The sequence below is a fragment of the Vidua macroura genome, chromosome 1 (genome assembly GCF_024509145.1).
Source record: "Vidua macroura isolate BioBank_ID:100142 chromosome 1, ASM2450914v1, whole genome shotgun sequence".
Lineage (NCBI taxonomy): Eukaryota > Metazoa > Chordata > Aves > Passeriformes > Viduidae > Vidua > Vidua macroura.
In genome coordinates, this window is record NC_071571.1 from 145,722,016 (window position 1) to 145,744,531 (window position 22,516).

At 40.4% G+C, this 22,516-nt stretch overlaps 1 protein-coding gene across 1 annotated transcript; it reads right to left on the reverse strand.

Moving 5' to 3' along the window:
- Positions 1-1,285: 1,285 nt before the first annotated feature.
- On the reverse strand, positions 1,286-21,953 carry OC90 (otoconin 90). Its single transcript, XM_053989672.1, has 15 exons — positions 21,916-21,953; positions 19,628-19,634; positions 18,076-18,145; positions 17,807-17,866; positions 17,383-17,557; positions 14,706-14,818; positions 13,148-13,276; positions 11,646-11,687; positions 11,233-11,289; positions 8,168-8,218; positions 5,819-5,965; positions 5,379-5,468; positions 3,571-3,745; positions 2,444-2,550; positions 1,286-1,922 (listed from the first exon to the last, which is right to left on the reverse strand). The coding sequence occupies exons 1-15, from the start codon at positions 21,951-21,953 to the stop codon at positions 1,612-1,614; spliced, it is 1,572 nt and encodes a 523-aa protein (XP_053845647.1). The 3' UTR covers positions 1,286-1,611.
- Positions 21,954-22,516: the final 563 nt, after the last annotated feature.

Below are 22,516 nucleotides of genomic sequence, written 5' to 3' on the forward strand. Positions count from 1 at the left end.
AATATTTTTGTTCTGTTGTTTTTTTCACTAGGGCTGAAGATGTAGCCACTGGGATCCAGAGGGATTCACTTGACTAAATCCCTTTGGGGTTTATTTTGGGACTTTGTGTAGTGGGATTTGTTTCTTTGTTTGTTTAAGGTTTTGTTTGTTGGGGGGGGGGGTTTGCACTATAGTAATCCTTTGCCCTTTTAATGTAGGAAAAATACTGAAGGGGGCGTATCACCAGCCAGAAGTTTATCAAACAAAAACTGTTCATCCAAGAACATTCACAGGCATTTTTACCTGCTGTTCTCACACTGTTCACACAGGATCACATTCTGGAGTTTAGTGAACTGCAGCAGGATCTGGAAGAACACAGGCAGCATCTCTGCACCCAGCATGAGGGTATGTGCTATAGTCATTGGATATTAGGGATACATGCTGTAGTCATTGGTCTGTAGGAATACTTTGGTGACACAGTTCAGTCCTGTAGAACAAGATGATGGAGAAGAAATCCAGACCTTTCAGAGCAGCTGAATGACTCACTGGGAAGTTTGTAGCAACATTCTTTTGTTCTAGGAAGTGCTGGTGAGTCATAGAATAATAGAATGGGTTGGGTTGGAAGGGATCTTTCAGGGGATTTTCATGGCCTGATATTACACCTCTCTCCCTTCAAGTCTGTTTTAAAGCCTGTCAGTCAGCCCTGACTGATAGCTCATGAGCAAAGACCCTCTTGCCCATGTGAGAAATATTAATCCCATCTGACACAAACAGGTCTGGTGTTGTGCTGATCACCCCATTACTGAAAATACCCAAATTTTTTGCTGTGACCCCAGCCATAGAGCCAGGTATTGATAGACTGAGTCTGTCTGTTCCTGCTAGGATAGGGGAAAAAGTGACCTATGCTCCACATTTCCTGATCAGCCATTCTAAGATGCTGAAGCCTTTTTTGATCACCCTTGGACTGCATGTTGTGACTTCATCACCCCTAGCATGGAAGAGCAATAATGAGTAACAGTCCAAGGGCTGTACCAGGCTAGGAAGTTTCCTGCTCATGTCCTTAACTTGGGCCCCAGGGAGGGAAGAGGCTTCCTGAAGAGGAGTGTCTGTCCAGCATTTTTGACCTTCTGTTGCCTTCAGAAGGGAGGCACACACACAATAGACAGGAATGAAAAAAGGAACTTCCATGTAATTACTTTAGCTTTGCTTCTGGGTGTTTCCTGCTAAACTCAGTAAAGGAAAAAATGTCTGCAGAGGAAGTTGGAGTAGTTGCAGGTTGGTTTAATTAAAAACCTGGAATACTTGGCCACCATCAGCAAGATCCAATCTGAATGAAGTGCACAGTTAACAAAAGTCAGTCTGATCATAACAGATTTTTACATAAAAAAATCAAGAGAAATTATATAGAGCACTGTCACATAATTATTTAAGGTAATCTCTGACCTAGATAGATGGTCCATAGTGCTGAGCTCCCCACAGTAAGGAGTTAATGCAGCCTAACACCTAATCCTAGTCTATGATTATGTCATTTGTGTGCTGGAGAGTGTGAGGCAGCATGTAGAGGATAAGGAGGGCAGGTACTCAGTGCCTGGCTGCTGTCCTGCCCCTTCCCCAGCCCATGGAGGTGGGTGGTTATCTGCCCTCGTGTCCCACAGTTCTGGAGTTCCCCTTGTGATGCTGCGTCCCTCTCTTGGCTCTTCGGAATCCCCTCCGCAGGGTTCCTTCCTCCTCACTGCTCTCCTCGGAGCTGGAACCCCCTGTGCCTGTTTGTGTGCCTGTTGGAGGCCTTCCAGCAGGATCACCTGGGCAGGAGACCTTCTCCTCTCGGCACTGCTGCCCGTGGGGAAGCTTCAGGCTCTCGTTGAAGAAGGCAGAAGCCATGCACTCAGCCGCGGCCGTGTCGCAGGCACAGAGGAGCTTCTCACACATGCTCCAGCCAACGCCTGAAAGAGAAGTTTCACAATTCATGTTTGAAAGCTGTTAAACTTACTTCACGTATCATTTGCCACGGGTAGATGAGCTTTTGAAAATAAAATTTTCAAATCTGCCATGAATTTTAGTCTCCAAAGTTACCATTAATTACCTAAACAAAAGTCTGACACCAAGGTGCTGGGCAGTGGAAGGTTCTGCTGGCTTTAGTTGAATTTGTGAATGTAAAGACACAAATAGCTGGCTTTATTTGAATTTGTGAATGTAAAGACACAAATAGCTGACTTCTGACCACAATTATAAAATGTCTGAATGTAATTTTCTCAGCCTGAGCTGGTCACATACACAGCAGTATAATAACCTTTGTCTCGACTAGGAAAAAAGCTCAAGTTTATAATAAACATTGCTAATTTTTTGTAAGCTAAATATTTCTGTCTCTGTACTCAGCTCTACCAGCTCTGTCACAGTGTCATTCAGTCTATCATGTTGATACACTGTCATCAGGATATGAGAATTTCCTTTCACACAAGCTTACATTTTGGTGTGTGATCAAAACATACAACTTCAGATCTCAAATTTCTTTCTGCATGACATCCAAGTTTCTTAACTTGCTCCATACAGCAGTGATGAGAGAAGCAGCATCTAAAATAAACGGTAGAATGGAAATGGAAATAGAAATGGAAAATACTTACTCTTCCTGAATCGCAGAATGCTCACAATTATTTGTCTGTCTTTATTTTCAATGCCCATTAAAACTAGAAAAATTTAGTTTTCATGCCCTGGAAATTTTTTTTCTTTGAAGAACAAAAGACAACCCAAGCTGTTCCTACTTTCCTCCTATACTTGTTCCTACTTTCACTTCTCTCTTCCTAATTCCTTTTGTGTCATGTGTTTAACAGGGTTGTGTTTTAATTTTAAGACACATGATTACAATTGTAATTGACCTAGTCTGCCATGAGAAGTGTTTTCCAGTGTTCAAATCTTGGCTGGAAATCTGAAAACTGCATCGTGATACACAGATCATGCCATCTAATCCAATTTTTCATGCGTGAAAAATTTTCTTGTTTGTGTGTGAGTGCAGGAAAAAGGTGAGTGCTCTACTTAGACCTGACATGCCCCAACTGTTATGAACTTCCCCAGAGAAAGAGATTTTTAGTTGTAAATACAATGCTCCCAGAGGCACTTTTATTTGTGGAATTCTCTGCATTGCCCCTCATTGTCAGCCGTGCTGGCTCTTGGCCAAAAGACCTGACAGAAACTCTGACAGAACTTTGCTCCAGCTCTGTTCCCTTCTGGAGGACAGTGTGCTCTGGGTGGATATTAATTCTTCTCTTCATAAGTCATTTTCCAACCACCTCTTAGCCAAGTGACCCTTTTCCTCATCTCTTTGATGTACTCCTCCTTCTGCTCTGCTTACCTCCCATCATTCTTTCTTTTTTGGAGTTAGTAAGTCCTCTCCAAAATATTGGCACAACAATAGAATGTGGTTTAGTCACATTAGAATATTTTGTGGTTTATGTATTTAAGTGATTTTTTTTCCCCAGAACATGACTTGACTACTGCTACATAGCTATAGAATGCCCAGAAAATGATGTACTGATCTTGGTCCATGGGCACAACAGTAAGACTCACAGTTAATGGCACATACAGAGAAGCCCACACCTGTCCAGTGCATCGGTGGGATCACCTCTTCCCTCTTGGCCACAATAGCAGCCATAAGACTCAAATTCCTCTGGGCATCGCTCAGTTAAGCAGAACAGCATTTCTCCAAGCTGGGGCAGCTCCCTCTCCACTCTTCCACGTCCTCTCTCTTGCAGAAAGGTCAATCGCTCGCACACTACAAAGCAAAGTTGTTACTTGACACATCATGTTTTCACTGGTTGAGGGCTCTCTTGTGAAGATAGAAGTGTTTCCAGAGCTATCAGAAACTTCGAAGGACAACATTTTACCACCTCTAAATTACTGCTTCAGTCCATGAATTACAGCTCTTAGAGTATGCTGACTGAGCAAGACAGCAAAAGGGCAAGGCAATTTAAAGGGGAGACAGATTCCTATGAAGACAGAACATGCAAGTCAAATTGGACTGCAATGAGAATACTTAGCAGTCCTTTGTAATATTTCAAAGGTAATTTTTTCTTTCGGAATATTCAAACTCAGCTGAGTATTCAGTGGTTTCTGTCTTGGTGATTTGGAAAATACAGTCCTAACCTCTTCTCTTGTGCTTCCATGGCAATGACCATGTTTTGCTGAAGGAAACAAGGAAACAATTTTTTTTTTTTTTTTTTTTTTTTTTTTTTTTTTTTTTTTTTTTGGTTCTCATTTGAAGTATAGTCCAATGTCCAATTTGAGCTGTATGCCCCTAGACCAAATGCAGGAGTGATCTGTTGTAATGGCTATTGTGCTGCTGAGGTTTTGGCATCACCAAATCCCAATCCTAATATCTCTGTGGTTCCCTCTACTCAGGAATAACTGATATTATGGGAATTATTCATAAGATTTGAAAGAACACAGTGTTCCATATCAGGAAAAAGACATCAAAGGGGCCTGTTCTGGTAGTTTGCTGGCGAAAGGATGTAAGAGGCTGATGGTTGGATTGCAGGAGGAGGAGGGAGGGAGGGCTTCTGTTCCCTCTGCATCTCCCTTCTCCCACGAGTAATCCCATCTTCCCCTCTGCAGCTCTGGACTGATTCCCTGCACCTGTCAGGGTCAATCCTGGATTACTGTTTCCAACAGGAAATACTGCCCATGTGCCTTCTTGGGTCTTGACTCATTCATGTTAATTCCCAGAATAAACCATAGGTTCAGGGAATTGATCTGTGCTCTCTAAAAGCTGGTATTTTAAAATGGTATTTTCCAGTTTGGTGAAAGGTGGGGTTGATTCTTCTGCTCTTTTCCAGTTCCAGGGCTGCTTCTCTCCATTGGGAAGCCTAAAAAGATGGATGAGACAGTCCTTGAGTGTGGATTTATAGCCATGACAGGTCTGAAATATCTTAGGATCTCTGGGATCCTTGAGCAGGAATTGGAACAGAATCAGAAATGGTGAGCAGAAGTCTGACTGGCAAGACTGTGGCAAAAGGTGAGAATGAAGAGCAGGAAAATTCCTATTGCTGTTGCTGCTTATAAAACAAAGTAACCTAAAGGTGTGATTAAATTACTTTCAACGAACAAAAGCAGGGAGAAACATTCCCTGAGCTCATTTTAGATACTGTACTATAGGAAAAAAATTTCCTTACAAGCTAATAATTAGTAGTTTTTATAAGTGTTACTGACAGCATATTGGCAGAAGAGGTTAAAGTGGTGGAAGCTTTTGCAGAGTTCTCCACCTCTTGTTCTTCTAAATACCAATATTTGTGTGCTTATTTAACTGGTTTAAAATAACTATAATATTTATATGTAATACATACCTGCATTTAATACAGAGGTTGCTGAATATTTCATCAGATGTAATGGGGAAAAACCCCTTTATTTACCTTTTCCTGCAGGTCCTCTCTCAGACAGTCCCAGGTCCAGAGCTATTCCAGAGGCAGCGGTGCTCAGGCCACCCTTTGCAGGGCTTGTCTCTGGATAAGACAAATGCATAGATTAGACTTGTGAAGGTAGAATAACTCTTCTTTCAGGAGTGTGTCCAAAAGTGCATATTCTACACTATTATCAACTGCAGTCTTCTAAAATTTGCTAGTTCTTAGTGGGAAGCTGTTTATTAATGGTTTGTTAAGCTTTCCTGGTCAGTTGGCAGTGAGCTGCCCTTTCCAGGGCAATCAGTGCTATTCATCCTGTATTGTATGTAACCTCCAGATTTAAGTAACAAAATAGTTTAATTCTACATATGCATGAAAAATGCTGACTCCTCCTGTAAACAGGAATAGGGGAGTGCTCTAAATTAGAAAGGTGTAATTCATTTTTCACTTGCCTTTTCCTTTTGTCCTTGCAGGTGTGCCTGCAGGACTCTTGTTGGTGGGGACAATTTTGACTTGCATTGAGTTACTGTCTCCTGGGAATGAGGCTGGGGAGGTGGTTATCTCTTCCACTGGGACCAAAGCTTCCATAAATCCATCTTCTTCTGAATAAGCAGAAAAAAGAAAGCAGAAGAAATAGAAAATAAAAAACAAGATTTTAATTTTAGATAGCTGGTGAGAGTAATATCCTCAGGCAGAACGAGTGTGAATCGATGGTCATAGAGAAGGAGTATCTTAGAGGAAAACTGGAAAAGCAGAGTATCCACACTGGTCATTTATGCACATTGCTTGCCTTTCAGAAGAAAGGACTGTAGTTAATTATGATCAATTTATATTTAACTACTGATTTTTTTTTTTTTTAATTCTCTGTGTACTGAGACAAAGAGTTTTGCCAGGTGCTGAAAATCGTGTTGTTTGCTGCTTAGTCAGCTGTACTGAGAGCTAAAGTACAGGTGAAATGTCATTTGCTGAGTAAATTGCTTTAAAAAGTGTCTATTCACATGAAGTTTCTAAAACTGAGAGTAGCATCAGTGAAAGGAAGAAATTATTTGACTGATGCAGAGCTGGGTGACTGAAGGGTTTATTGGGTTGTAACCACAAGGAAATATTGAGGGGAAAATAATTTGAAAAATAATTGTTTTCAGGAGATTCTTTATCCTAAAAATTAGTTTGGTATTTGGTTTTAGATTATCTGACACTTTATTGTTGATCAGGGGTGTTTTGTTGAATTTGGAGGTATTTAAAATATTATTCCTACTTTTTAAACCTTTTTTTATAAAAACTAATTTGTAAATGAAAACACTGTTATCAAATGGTTTCAATTTTTTTTTTCACAAAATAGTTTTGAAATACTAATGGGCATGTATTTTCATATTATTAAAGCTTTCCTTTTGAATTCTTCGGCTGAATTTATTAATTGGACTAAATTCAAATTCATTAAGCATGTCCCTCTGATGTTCTGGTTTTAGTATGTGTTGAAAATAACCTGTCATAGGATAAGAGAATAGATTAAAAGAAATTAAAGTACTGCTAAGAACACAGCAAGGCCCATGAAAGGTGGCAGAAAGGGATCAATAGTCACACACTGGTTTTGATAGCTCAGCAAGGTGCACATTTTATGCCACTTTGTTTGGCAGTGGAATGTTGAAAGTGATTCCTGCTGGATGTAAAAAATAAAACCAGAGTTTGGGAAATTCTACACTTAGCTAAGAATAGATATCACAAATAATCTCATGGGAGCCATGCAGACCTGCAACACAATACACAGATTTTCTGATACATTCAAGTTGATGTAGGAGAGCATTGAGTGATTTTGACCAGTGCTTAGTACAGCAGTGCTGAATTCATTGGGGTGGGAGACAGGGACATTGTTCAGACAGTGTAATCAGAGTCAAAAAATGACTGCTTTCTCCTCTCCATATGCAGTTTTCTCTGACATTTTTCTGGTGGATTTCAGCCTGCCTGGATAATCCTTTCTACACAAAAGGGGCCAGAGGAAACTTCCAGATCTACCAGGGTGCTCCATTTTCACCTGGTGAGGCTGTGCTCAAAGCATGGACACCTGCAAAAACTGGAACAAGATTTAGACTGGGAGAGAGTTCCATGGAATTATCTGTAATAAAGAAGGAGGCAAAATCAAAATAAACCCTTCTGGCAGCAGATGCTGTGAATGTAATTTACAGAAACAACCATTATATCATTAAACCTTATGTGAAGAGGCTTTCAGAAATACTTGGCTGAGGAGTGCAAATGAGTGGCTAGAGGCAAGGAACAGCTAATGCTCCTCAGCCAGGTTTTATTGTTTGTGTGCCTGCTATCTGACCCTGATCTAAATTTGATTCTCTGGCAGCCCTGTTGCTACCATGCACAGAGTTTTAACTGTGATGCTTTTAGATGAAGAATTGCTATGTCAGTCAAAGAAAGGAACACTGAGGGTCACTGACCTTTTATTGAGAGGATAGGGGGAGCTGGAGCTGTGCCTCTCTGGTCCCCTGAGGTACCTGTACAAAAAACAGAGGCATCATGGTAGTGACCTGCCAGCTGAATTTCTGCCATGCATTTCTGAAATTACTTAGACTTGAAGCATTATAAAGCCTAACCAAAGAGCCTGGATTTATAAAGACAGTAATTAGGAGAAGCAAAGTGTTTTGCTGAAGGATGTGCAAGTCAGCAGAAGAATTATTATCCAGAAATCCTGTGCTGAACATTTTTTATTGTGACACCACAGAGTTTCATAAATGAAAATCCATCTTCATCTGTAGTCAAGTGTGCCAAATTTGTCAACAAAGTTTAATGACTCTTACCTCTGGCTTTGGAAGTTGCCAAGACTGTGTCACGGGGCTCAAAAGAAACCACTGTTGAAAACAGAAAATATAAACTCAGGAAACACATTGGCAGCACAGTTATGAACATTCAGATTGCTGAAAAGAGCTTTTTCTGAAAACAGGAAGATACAGACATATAATGGATAGACATTTACCTATTTGTCTCAGTGGTGTATTGATGGCTACAAAATGATACTCATAAATTAATCTCATTGCATGCAAATTATGTACATAGCACTAACACAGGATTCTATGATTCTATGAAAGAAGCGTCAATATGGATGAATTGGGAAATCCAATATCAAGTCTATTTGACAGACAAATAGACTAAACAGGATTAGGTCTGGCATCCCAGTCTTGTGCAGAAAAGGATGCTGCATTCCTTGTGAACACCTTGTGTTTGCCTGCACTGACAGTCAGGTATGGATGGGCAGCCATAAGTCCAAGTATCTCCCTGACCTCTAACTTGTTTTCTTTACCTGATAAAATGATTTTCATTTGTCAGCTGCCTTTTGATAAATTATAAAAATAGCTATCAAATGATCTAAAAAATCATCTCCACATTTTTTTTCTGTGTTGTTAGGATATTGTGATGTGAAGAATAGCTAGTTTGACTTTGAAGGAGTTTCTCAATGATACTTAGCTTTGGTTTAACGAAGCTTCCACAGTAGTCAATGTTGAAGATTCTTTGGGCTTAAACAGGAAGACAACTGGTTAAATAGTAAGTGGTTCTCCAAATGTTTCCTTCAAAGACTGATTAGCAACATTATCTGTATTGTTTTCAGCTTTCTAAAATTCCTAATACAGCTTTTTGTTCATTGGTAATGCTTGAAACCTTATGATGGACTGGGCCTCAATAGAGAGCAGGAGTAGTTGTTTTTTCAGGAAGTGAAACATTGCTACTGAAGTGCAAATACAGGTGCTCTCATTCCTTCAGGAGTTCTGTTTTCTATTACAAAGTGTCCCAGAAGCAGATAGAAAAACATGAACCAACACTGGAGCTGCTGCTAGGTGAGAATTAAAAATATTGTAAAAAACTACTTTGATAATACAGGAGAGATATGAAGGAACAGCCAGCACTTACATTCAGCATAAAGCCTTTTCAGATACCTACACTTGTGCATGTGCTGCTATTTAAAAATATAAAAAACAAATAAACCCACAAACTTTTAGAATTCAGAAACCTTGTTTTTTAAAAAGAAAGAGAATTTCCATGTGGTTTTCATTATTCCAGATTCACACTTAGGGCAATGGCATGCACAGAGGAGCACACTAAAGCTTGAAATCAGCTTCTTAGGTTCTCGAAAAAATCCAGCTTTCCACCTCTCCCCATGCAAGCTGCTCTAGTGGAAAGTGTCCCTGCCCACAGCAGGGGTTTTGGAATGAGATGATCTTTAAGGGCCTTTCCAACACAAACTGCTCTCTGATTTTCTGGGTTAAGCAGTGGCCTGGTTGCATATATCCAGTGCATGTTGCTTGTGTGGTGGGCAGAGATGGGGTCTGTGAACAGAGAATCATGGACTCATCAAGATAGGAAGAGACCTTCAGATCGCCCAACCCAGCTGTCAGCCCAGCCTTGCCCCTGTAACCCCTAAAGCACCAAACCACATTGCCCAGTGCCAGATCCAGATGCCTCTTAAACACCTCCAGGGGTGGTGACTCCACCACCTCCCTGGGCAGTCTTTTCCAATATCTGAGCACCTGAACAGTGAAAAAATTCTTACTAATAGCTAATCTGACTCTCCCCTGTCTCATCTTAAGGACATTTCCTCTGTTTCCCTGCAGGCACAGTAGAAGAGACCAACGCCCACCTCACCACACCCTCCTGCCTGGTGATTGTAGAGAGCAACGAGGTCCTCCTGAGCCTGCTCTTCTCGAGACTAAACAAACCCATCTGCCTCAGCCAATCCTCATAAAAAATGTTCTCTTGTCCTCTCATGAGCCTTGTTGCCCTTCTCTGGACACACTGCAGCACCTCAATGTCCTTTTTAAAGTGAGGAGCCCAGAACTGAGCACAGCACTCGAGGTGCAGCCTCATGATGCTGAGGGGTGATCACTGCCCTGGTCCTGCTGGTCACACTATTGCTGACACAGGCCAAGATGCCATTGGCCTTCTGGGCCACCTGGGCACACAGTGGCTCCTATTGAGGCAGATGTGGAACAGCACCCCCAGTTCATTTTCCAGCTCTGATGCCTCTTCTCCTTTAACAGCAGTGTGACTTTGCTTGTGATGGAGACACAAAATGAGTGCAGCAGCTAAACTGGGTAAGAGTCCAAGACTGGCCTCCCTCTCTACTTCATATCTTGGCCCTCTTTTACAAGGTGTCCCCTCCCAGAGCCACCAAGGGCTTTGGGCGCTTCTGTCCCTAGCCTCTCGTTTGGCAATGCTCACCATGCAGGCAAGAGGAGAACAGATTCTCACACTGAAGCTGTGAGGTTTTGCAAGTACCCTCTCCTCATAAGACAACCTCTGATTGTAGCAAAAAGAAAAAGAAGACTGCCATGAGAATCACTTGGCCTTGTGGTTTAGAGACTCACCAAAGAGGCTCCAGAGTGGGGAGGTGTCAGCCTGGATCTCTTTGTTACAAGTAAATAAAACACCAAACTGGTGCCTTGTTGACACAAACCATGCTCAGAATTTCCTCATGTTACTGCTTGATCTTAATTAATTCAATATCTTTTAAAGACAAGAAATATGCAATTGGCAGTGGGTCCAGTGGTTGGCACCCACAGAGGGCATCTCTTCCAAACAGCTCACCTGCTCCAACCTGTGTTCCCAGGGAGAAAAGGCTGTTTTGATGAAAACAGGTTTTGTTGTAGAGCATTCTCAGCCCTTGGGAAACTTACTGTAAACACTGGTTAAACACATTACATGACAAATTGAAAAATTGCACCTTTCCATTCAATCTTGAACTCCATCACCAAAACATTACATCTAGTTTTACACCAGTCCTTTTAGAAAGGTAGGAAGAAAGCAAACATCTTGTATTCTCTCATCCTCTGGGAGCTGAAAGCAGGGCTTTTTTCACTCTTAAGTTGCAAACCTTCTTCCACAGATGCAGTAAAAGCCCGTGTTCCATCAGTCCCTTGATGAACCAATTCTGCAAAAAAAATATATTTTTTACTCCAGAAACTCATGGCTTAGGGTGCTCCTTAGACTGTATCATGGAATAACATGATCAGAGTCACCAGAAAGGAACTTATTTCTAAATATTATTATGATTACAGCAGCAGTATTAAAATATTGCTTTAGTATTTATACCCTGCTGATACTAAATTCTATTGATCTACATGCAGTATAATAATAAAAAATAATCCCAAAGAGTTTCAACCTAAACAAGAGGAATTGGCTGTCAGTCAGCATTCTTTATATTCCCATTTCTTCGGTTTATTTTTCTGAGTATAAGTTGGTCTCAATTTAATACATTCCAGACAAAGAATTACTGAGGTCACCTACCCTTCATGTGTTGTGTTGTCAGCTCTCTCTTGCTGCTTGTTTCTGAAAGAGAAAAGTCTCTCATAATGTGTGAGAAGGGGATTTTTTTCACTTTTTGATCTGACTAGCACTAATCAGGAGTGCATTGAATGTATTCCTATTAAAGATTAGTCAAATACATGCCCATTTCACTCATTTTTTTCTCTGTAATAAAGAACCTACCAAAATCCTTTTTCTATGGATTCATCAGATAGGGCTATTTTTTTTTTTCCAGAGTCAGAACTGGACAGAACAACTATATAGAAGGATTATAACATGACTGAACATTAAGTGAAAATGTTTCATTCAAAGTTGCTTTTTTTTTTTCCATCAAGAAATATAATCAAGTACCTAAAATTAGCAGAGGCATCAGTGAACTAAAATGGAATCTGTCTTTATCAGCAGTGATAAAATCAGCGTGATTTTCCTGTTAGCAAAGAACAATTTCCCCTTTATTTTTAGTGTGTTGGATCTACCATACTGTATATCAGAGACATCTGATCCCAGTGAAAGATTACTGTCTTAAAAAAAGAGAATGACCTGGTTTTGATGCAAACTTTCCTGGGGCATTTTCTTCTCCCTTGATGCATTCAGGAGGGTATGCACATATCCAGTGTGTGGATACAAGTGTGTGTGTCTGTCTGTCCTTAGCACTGGAGGCTGTGACTGTGACCCAAAGAATTAGAAAAGCTAATGCTGCTTTTTCACATCTCCCTCAGCCTGGGGACCCAGAGGTCCTGCCCCTGCCATGCTCTGATTGCAATCCATATGAATGAAGTTTTTAATCCAGGCCTGCTCCCACGGGACAGGCATTTGGTCTTGCAGGGCTGTAATTTCAGCTACGGAGCACAGATCAGTGTGTGACCATGGGGATAAACCTCCCCTTCATCCCTAGCAGGGTTTGTTCCTTCCAGAATGGAAACCAAGTAACTGAACAGAGTAAGCCTGTTTTTGCTTTTCCAGTCAGATTTTGAACGGTTTAAGGGAAGATTTGGGTTAGCAATATTTTCAGCATTCCCTGCTAGTAACATCATCACAAGTATCACTCATTCATTCCAGGTGGCAGAAGCTTCCTGAAGAAAAAAATGTCTTCACATCCACCTGGAATTTCCCTGTTGCAGTTGTGTTCCTTGCACCCTGTGCACCTCCAGGAAGGGTCTGGCTGCATCTTTTCCTCACACCCCACTCAGTACTGAGAACTGCAAAAAGATCTCTCCCAAGCCTTCTCCTCTTTCTTCATGGGCTCCAGCCCCCTTCCCCATCTCAGAAGCCTCTCCTGGCCCTGCTCCAGGACAGCAATCAGTCTGCCACCACCTTCTCTCCTGGTATTCACCCAAGTAGCAGTAAATGGACAGGACACGTGAAACAGAGACCAGATTTATGGCAGGAAAGCACCCAGCTCCTGCTTCATTCTCGTTGGGTGACATTTGATGCCAGCAGAAAATCTGGCAGGAGGGGGCACTCGGTCAGATCCCTATTATTACCTGTAACTGGAGATGGGCAGGAGGAGACATCCAGCCCACTCAAGGAGGAGTTGATCTGTGCATTCACAAAGCATTCAATGGCATCTTTGTCACAGGTGCAGAGGAACTGTTCACAGGGATCCACAAACTCTGGAAATAAAACAAAAGTCCAAACAAGGTACTATTGAAAAATCTTTTCCACCTTCTGCTTTTTCCTCACTGTAAGGTTTATGTCTGTATTTTGTTAGTCCAAACCTATTTATACGGTGCTTCTCCATGCAAAACATGGACAAGTTTCGTAGTCCAACTCTTGTTTTAAACCAGTTGATGCAGTCTGGCATGGCTGTCAATAAATGATTTCCTCTTTCCTTGTGTCTGCAGAGTATTGAGGACTACAGAGCAAGGCTCTAGTTTTTCCATGGAAAACTTAATCCAGCTGATACTGCATTTAATATTTCACAGCCTTCATTAAAATATTCCTCCTAACTCCACGAAGTCACAATCCACAATCCAAGCCTTTCATGTGAGATGTGATTTGCTCCTTATAAAGAATCAGAGAACCTTAGAACAGCTTGGATTTGAAGGTGTGTTAAACCTCATGTCATTCTATGCCCTGCCATGGGCAGGGACACCTTCCACTAGCACAGGCTGCTCAAAGCCCCATCCAACCTGGCCTTGAACATTTCCAGGGATGAGGCATCTACAACTTCTCTGGGCAACTTGTGTCAGTCCCTCATTGCCCTCAAAGTTAAAAATTTCTTCCTAACACAAAGGATATGAAAGAGTTTCCCATGAAATACTGATTTCTGTCTTCAGAATCTCCTACCTTTCAGAGTTTAAAAAAACATTGACTTTTCATAGCTGTCACACTTCTATTTTGTACTTGTGATGGGTGCTATATAGGAAGAGCTTAAAAAGCATTATCAATGCTTAAGTGCACTTGGACTATTAGAGATTGGCCTAAATAATAAAAATGGTTTTAATTTGAAACAAGAAATGGAAATTGGATCAGATTGTTGCTTAAATAGGATGTAAGGGTATTAGTTTGGGGATTCTGCTCCTCTTTGCTGGTATCCTCAAACCATATTCTAGCATATAGTCTTTTCTGAGAGCCAATACTTGATGAAAAATTATATTACATGTTATTAGGCATTAAAGAACCCCACTGCACTCTTGTCAGGCCTGTACCAGCATTGCATGGAATAGCTCCTGTTGTAACACACAATCTCTGCCCTCACTGGTGATAGTGCTGTAGCTGAGGAGTGTGTGTGACCTTATGAACAAAGAATTTGATCCCTCAAAGTGCAGAAAAATCAGGCCTTGATGCCTCAGAAGAAGATTGTTTTTCAGGTCTCTCCTCAGCATCTGCTGCATTTCTGATGTGTGGAGACATCTCAAGCAATGCTTAGTGGTCTTGCAAAGTAAGGGAAACCCCAGGAAGAGGCTGCCTGTTGGAGGAGCACTGGGAAGTGGAGGTGGTTTCTGATGAATTTGTTATGGCTTTTGGTAGGTAGACCAGAACAAACTTTTGGTCACAGTAAGGCTCCAGTGTCAAACTCTTTTGACAGGTCAATCTCACCACAGGTCAGGTTTTTAGTAGAGCAGCTGACATCTGCAGAAATCTTTGATGGGTCCCATGTGCACTCCATCTCCAGCGCTTCCTCGTAGCATTTGCGGTGCTGAAAACAGCATCTTAAAAAGGAAATAACAGAGAGGTCAAACCATTCAGTTTGATCCCCAGACAAAAGAAAGGCAGAGAGCTGCCTTTCCCCGAGTCAGAGTGGCAGGATAACCATGGCTGCATGCAAAACTCCATGGTGGGAGCAGGTCTGCCTGCTCTGGGTGACCAAACATTTCTGTCCTGCTGTGGTTCCCGGGTGCTTGCAAGGACTTTACAGACACTTCATATAAGAAATCCACTACCGGTGCACAAATACTTCCCCTCAGCACTGTCATCTCACTGACAAGCAAAGCCCCATAAGTCAGCCCTAGAGATCTTGAATCCAGTCCTGTCCCAGCCTTCCTCACTGCAGATTTGGAGAACTACACTGAACCTGGCACTCAAGGAGGGTTAATGGCTCTGCAATGTGAATTCCTGTGTCTCATAGGGACTATATAAATACATGCAGTTTTATGCTTGTACTTCTATGCAACAATCACAATTGAAATGCACCATTTAGCCATGGGAAAGGGCCACCAAATATTTTCCTCACACTGGAGTAAAACAGTTTTCTCCTGCCACTATACAACAGAGGCAGTCAGAAACCTTGTGTTTTCCTGCACCCCTGCTGTCCTGCTAAACTAAAATTGCCTACAGGACCCCTTCAGCTTTGAGTATGAATAAAAAGTCAACTAAACCAACAAGCTCTTCTTCAATCCTCCCCTCTCTTCAGCTCTTTGTACAGATAAATAATCTACACAATATCTCTGTGCACTGACATCAGCTGTAAGTGAAACACCAGTTAAACAGTCATCATTTATCCCAGGTAAAATTGTTACATAGATTAAACAGTCTTGCTGTTAGATTCAGATTGAAATACCCTTATTTCAGAGAAATGGACTCAAAAGACAGCTCTGTTATTGAGTTGCATTTGTGCTGGACAAAGCTGAAGACAAGGACAACACGAACATCCAAACCCAGCATCTGCTGCCAGGAAGGCTGACACCTGCTCCTTGCTAGGCCCCCTTCTAGGGAGCCCTTTTATGCTACAAATGCAATTTTTCACCTCCTATATTTAGAAAGAATTCCATATTAAATCACTGATTGTATTAATAAATAATTATCACAATATTTTATTTGTCTTCATAACCAGAGAAGGTGTCCAAGGAATGTAGCTAAAAAAAGTGAGGGCAGGTAGCATTCAGCAGAAAGGCCTGATGGCTCCTCTGCACCACAAATTCTGCTGTGCCTTGTTCCAGAGATGAGGCTGAAATCTGTGAGCTCAGGAGTAGGGTTTTGAACACCTAACTGGTGATGTCTCTACACTCTCTTGACTCTACCTGAGGTCTAGTGAAGTGTTACCATCTAAAAGCTCCTCTAACTGCATAAGAAGTCTAACACAAACTCTCTGCACTTTTTGTTTGTTTAGAGATTCACAATTACATCAACATTTACTGCAACAGTTAATCCAAAAATTTGCTTAGTTTCCCTTTGCAAGCAGGGAAGGGATTGTTTCCCTGTCATTGCAAGACATGGGTTATCTTCTGGGCCTGCTTCTCTTTCACAAAGTCTGTGGAGGCTCCTAATTTAGATATGACAATGAGCTACTCTGGGAAATGGGAAAAGGCTGGTCTTACAGGCACTAATATTTCCCATGCCTTAAAAACCTGCTGTGAGGCACTGAGTCCTTTTCTATGGAGCAGAAATGACACAGACAAGCCCCAAGATTTGCAAAACTATTTTCTAAGAAATAAAATCAGTGAAAAAAATTGCAACACTGTGGGAACTGTCTCTGGGAGAGACAGGCAAGCCACCGGTTTGGAGGTTCCCTTGAATCAAGAGCACATCTCTGTCAGTGGCAAAGCAATAATCAGTCTCTGCTGCACATGGCAGTAGGAATTCCGTGCTGATAGGGAAACCTCACCCCAGCGCTGCAAAACAATTTGTAAATACAAACTATCTGTGTGGGTGATTCTCAGGACAAACCTGCTGATGGATGTTTCTGCAGTTTCTGGGTTTGTGCTGCTCTGCACTAAAATGAAGCTGAGTGAAGCAAAATCCCAGGTGCTCAGCTCTTGGGTATCAATCCATTGAACCGACTCGAGCTCCCGTTTCAGGATGTCATCACAATTGTTCAGAAAACCTTTCAGAGAGAAATTCCATGGCTTTTTTCCAGTAGCAGGATTAGCTCTCCATTTTCCCAGCCATCCCACGCTGCAGAGTGGATGGATTAATTTCCACTTATCTATAGGCTTAGCCCTTTCTGAGCCGTTGCTGTCTTCACTCAGGGAATTAATACATTACATTGTTGGAAAACCCATTTTCTTGACAGACCTGAATGTATCTTGATTCTCTTTGAATTTCCTTTCACATCTCCTGCTGATATAATTAAACAACTATTTGATTGTCCTGGCCTAAGATTACTTTTTCTCTCTCTAGAGCCAGATGGTGTGGGTCCTACTTACCCCCAAATATATCTATCTTTTTATTACTGTTTTTAAAGAATTTATACAGATGTTATGCTTTGGATAATCAGAGCATGGGAGCATTTATTGCCAGTCAGGGCAGAAAGGGATCTCTCATGGATATGACTTACTCATCAGCTTCATCCACGGGGAGTCCTTCCATCTCAAACCGGCAAGAGCAACCATAATCTTCGAAATCCCTGGGACAAAACTCAGTAACACACTTCATTTTGTTCACAAAGTTGAGAAGGGCAGGGAAGTTGGTGAAGATGGACTGTAACCAGGTGAAGTGAGAACCCAGGCAGTCTGGAAAGAGAACAGCCATAAAACACCCAGTAAGTGGAGGTGAGGCAGGTGTGATGTTTGCATGAGCACAGAGCCCAGACAAGGCAGTGACATCGGGCAGTGCTTGGCACTCAGCAGTGTTTAGTGTTACAGTGGTCTTTGGGGAGATCTGCATCCACAAGAATACCTGTTTCATCTTAGTAAATATATAAAAACAAACCCCACAGGATTTCTATTCAGTGCTAATGTACAACTGGAACAGGTACATACCAAAAAATAATGCAACACTTTCCACATTTTGAAAGACTCCATTGAAGAGTGTGGCATTGTCTAAATGAAAAAATAAACAAACAAAGAGTGCTTACTTTAAAAAAAAAAAATTCTTCCCCTACCAGACTTCCCCTAGTCTCACTTCAGTTTTTAAACCATTTTGAGATGAGTTCCTAGCTATTGCTCACAATTCCCTGTGATGCTTCTGGAATACAAGGATTCCCACTGCCATGCAATATTGCAGAAAGTAAAGCTTAAACCTTTCTTACTCAAGATTCTTTCAGGTGTGTTAAGCAGCTCTGGCAGGAATGCTGGCGGCTCCAGTTCTTGGCCACCTACCTCAGCAAATAAATTTGAGAAGAAAAAGGTTTTAATGTAAAAAAACGCCAAAAAGCAAACAAACAAAAAAAACCCCAAAAAACAAACCCCAAAAGATCACAATAAACCAGCAACATATTTCATTATGACACCCTGCAGTTGAATATCTTCCTACACTGGTAAGCTGATTTATAAAAGACATTAAGTACTTGCTCAGCTCCACCTCCACCCTGAGAAGCCCAGAATTGTACTGGTGTGGACTGGTGTGTACTGGTAATTCACACCCACTTCAGCTCAAAACCCAGTCTCTGTTGAACAGGTATTGCTGCTGAGGATGAGCTAACCCTTGTCTTCCTGTTCTCATCTGAACAGTAGCCCTTACTGGGAGAAATCAGTAGAATTATATAAAATTGGTTTAGTGCCCACCTATGTCCCAAATACTCTGTAACCCTGTGCTATAATTGAAACAGGGTTATATAATGTGAATGTGAAACAGGGTTTCATATAATGTGAAGCAGGGTTATTTGAAGCGATTTGGTTTTTCTGAGTCCATCTTGGCTATTGCCTTATTGCCTCATTGTCTCTCTTCCTATAACTCTTTATATTTTAAGTTAATTATCTCTTCTTCCTTTTGAAGATGACATGGTAGATTTGGCATCTTTTCAACACTTCCATTTTTTCTGTTGGCCAAATCCTGAATTAGAGTAAAATCTAATATTTGTTCTCTCCCTTCCGATTTTTTAATCTGTTTTTTTCCTCTGCATGATTTCAGAAGACAGTATATTACTTTGGATTTATTTAACCTTGGCTTAAAAAAAAAAAACAAAAACTAGTAAGTAAAGGGTATTTGCTGTCTCAAGAAACTATATATTTAAAACTGAAAAAGCCCATAGTATTAAATTCATGGCATAACTTATGTCTCAGAATAACTGGCATTAGGAAAGCTGTCCTTTTTCTCTAAAAAAAATCTGGGAAAGAGCTGACAGTTGTCTTGCTCATCTGTTACATTTTCCTGCAATAAATATAGGTGTAAAAGAGTAAAGCAGAGTGGTGGGGTTTTTAGATAGGAGGCTTGACTCTACGTTTAGTAAAGGACTAAGAAAAATAGGATTTTTTTTTTTTTTAAAGATCATACATAAGTGCTTTCTCAGGATGTCCACAACTTTTGTGATGTGAACAAGATTTTCATGGTAATAGTCATATCCTCTCAGGAATTAATTTCTCAAGTTCAGTTGCAGAATATAGATACAGGATTCAGTGAGTCAGGAAGAGGTGCTTCCTCTTTTGTTATTCTTTTTCCTGAAATTCTTGGTCACAACAAGAAGCTTTTAGATAAACAGTAATACATCAAAAGTGTCCTTCTTTGCAGCAGGACTAAGGGGAGACAATTGCTTTCCACAAACCAGAAAAAGTTTCCCAATAAAGGCTGGTCTTTTCACAGAACTGGAACAAGTCTGTTGAAAGCTTCATTGCCATGAAGAATTCAGCTTCAGGCAAAATAACGGCATGCCTTGCAAAAAAACCAGCATTGAGTGCTATATTTGTACACATGCTTGCTAAAGAAAGACTAACCCTTATTTTCTGGCTTAAAGCCTGTATTTCCTCTGCAGTGACAAACATCACCTGGGCCAGGTTCTGTTAAGTGCAACTGGAGCCAGGTTTGACACACTGCACAGCACCATGGCTCAAAGTGTTAATGAAGAGCCATTAGTCATTTGGTCCTTTCAGCAAAATGTTTGGAGAACATGAAAATCCCACAGAACTGAAATGCATCAGAGGAGAAAATTGACAAAACCGTATTCCAGGGGTACTGGAAGCTGTGATTGCTCCACTATCCTTCACTTGCAATTAGTTCTTCTGAGCCAACTGAACTGTGTGCACCCAATTAACACATAAATGTTTAAAGTTCCCTTGGAGAGGAATGTCTGCTCAGCAGTTTGGTAAATCATTGGCCCTTCTAATCCTCTAATTACAAAGGAAAACTTTTCTAATTGTCACCAAGTCAAGATCAATGAACCAATGTTTGCTAACAAGATTGCTTACTTTTGTTTAAATTGGGGGTGGAAGGAACAAGGAGAAAATACTTTCTGGAGTAATTATTCTCTTTTCCTTTTTTGGTATCATGTATTTGGAACTACTGTTCTATGTAGAGGCATTCCTGGTAGAAGCAGTGAAAGACTTCACTACAAAAATCAATCCTTTAAATCTCAGAAGATCCTGGGGATGTCAACTTGTCTCACCTCTCTCTAAAACCTGTTAAAATATTCAGTACGCTTTGAGGAGACTTGTATGATACATCAGCTCTTGGGCTTTCCCATTGTACACCTTATCCATGGAATTTCTTTTAATGTTCAATTACATATAAAATTCTTTCTGGACTGCATCTGTGATTTTCCTACCTGACAACAATTTTCTGAAGTGTTGTATAAAAAAAGCCCATCAAAAACATCACTGCATCTCCAGTTGTCTTTTTCAGCTATGGCTCACTAAAATGTCCTAATACAGGTCATGGATGCACTCTTATAATCCTTGGGAAGCAAAAACCTTGACTATGCCAGGAAAAGTCAGGGTGCAGCAAACCCAAACTATATTTATTCAAGGTAAATCACATTAATTCCTCTCAAAGATGCTATTTCATGCACAGATGTTTGCTTCAGTCTCAAAGCAAAGATCAGCAGCATAAATCCACAGAAATATAAATCAATAATCCTTCCCAAACCTAAATGTGGTAACACTTTAAATATTCATGTTCTGATTGTATTTAGCTAGGGGGAAAGAATCTAAATGCTGTTGCACAGCCTTTTGAGATTTGGGGGAATTATTTTTTCAAATGCTTTGTCAGAAAAATGTATGAATGTCCAGATGTTTTTGAGTGCAGTATCAATATAAAAATATATATTTTAAAAATAAAAAGATAGTGCAGGTATTTGGGCATTTGCTGTCACTGCAGTGGGAAATGTGAATATTCTGTCTGATTTCTCTCTATATTGTAGGAGTCTTAAGGTTCAGCTTCATAATTTTACCCTATATGTTTTCTGTTAGACCTGTTCGGTTTCTGAATTGCAATGCAAGCAATCCCTCAGAAGAGAAGCAACTGGTGAAGTTGATGAAGGTCAGTGCAGAATTTTTCTATGCTGGGATCCTGAGTCTTCTCTTCCCTTTAGCAATATCCCCATGGATTGACCAGAAATGGTGACAGACGTTTTAAGAGTTCTTCTCTTCACTTGCACATCATAACTCTTACTGATATTCCTACAAAGAGCAGAGACTGCAGAAATTTGAGATGATTGCTCATCCCTGACTCAGGGAAGTTCATTCACTTATGACAATAAAATCTGAAAAGTTATATGAAAAAAAAACCATTCATACTAAAATTCAAAAGAGGAGCTTTAGGTGGACATGGGTTATATTTCAGGATGTGCTGAACGTTTTGGAGAATTAAGACAATACAAACGTATTTAATGAGTAGAATCTCTTTATATGAAACTTACAAATTTGGAGTCTTAATGGCTTAAATAATGACAAAGTGCTAGCAAAAAGAAGTTGTAAATTTTTTTGTTGTATTTTTAACCCCACTACATATTTTGTTGCTTCACTACAAGTCCTGAGAAAAATATTTTATGACTACTTCATAAAGAAATGTCTTCAAGTGCATTTGGGTATTGAACACCAAAATTTGAGCAGAGAGAAGGTGTATTTCTAAGTGATTCTTTCCAAATGCTCATACTTAAAATACTATTTTGACATAATGTCAAATAATCATAAAAATACATTGCCACTTACCAGTGTACACCACCATGGACATAGACACCAGCAGAATTACAATCATTTTTTGTTTAATCCAGAGACAAGAAAAAAGTCACACAGCAGACTGGTGTGCCTGGTGAGTTAAGTAAAATATTAGACAGAATGTTATCTCTTCAATCTGGGAGTGGGAAGACACCATCTTAGGAAATCATTGTTCTGTAGCCTGGATATTTTTCTGCCCGATAAAATTCAATTTTTACCCTTATCATAGTAAATGCACATATTACAGGAATGATGAGCCTTATATATCCTTATTTTACCAATGTTGTCTAAAAGTCTGACTAACAATATTTATTTTGGTATTACTTTGAGTCAACAGACTATGAAACTGCCATATAACAAAAAAATGGTGCACTTGCAATTTCTTTTGTTTTGCAAACAGTTTTCACATCTTCCTTTGTCTCATAAAATGTTCAAATAATTCTTATGTTTAAATGAAGGTATTGTGAAACACTGTGTAAATGAAGTCATTCTGTTGTTACATCTATAGAATTCAGGTAATCCACAATCCATTATATTTGTTTCATATCACAAAAATTTGTTCTCAAGCATTTATTCTAAGCTGTGCTGAGACTCATCTAATAT

Bases quoted from the DNA above. Each gene is read 5' to 3' on its own strand.
- OC90 (XM_053989672.1), bottom strand. From the start codon at position 21,953: ATGATTGTAATTCTGCTGGTGTCTATGTCCATGGTGGT. The intron at 5,966-8,167 runs GTAAGAGTCATT...CTTATTCAGAAG, and splicing joins GGCAACTTCCAAAGCCAGAG to AAGATGGATTTATGGAAGCT. The intron at 5,469-5,818 runs GCAAGTGAAAAA...TGTCTTATCCAG, and splicing joins TGCAAGGACAAAAGGAAAAG to AGACAAGCCCTGCAAAGGGT.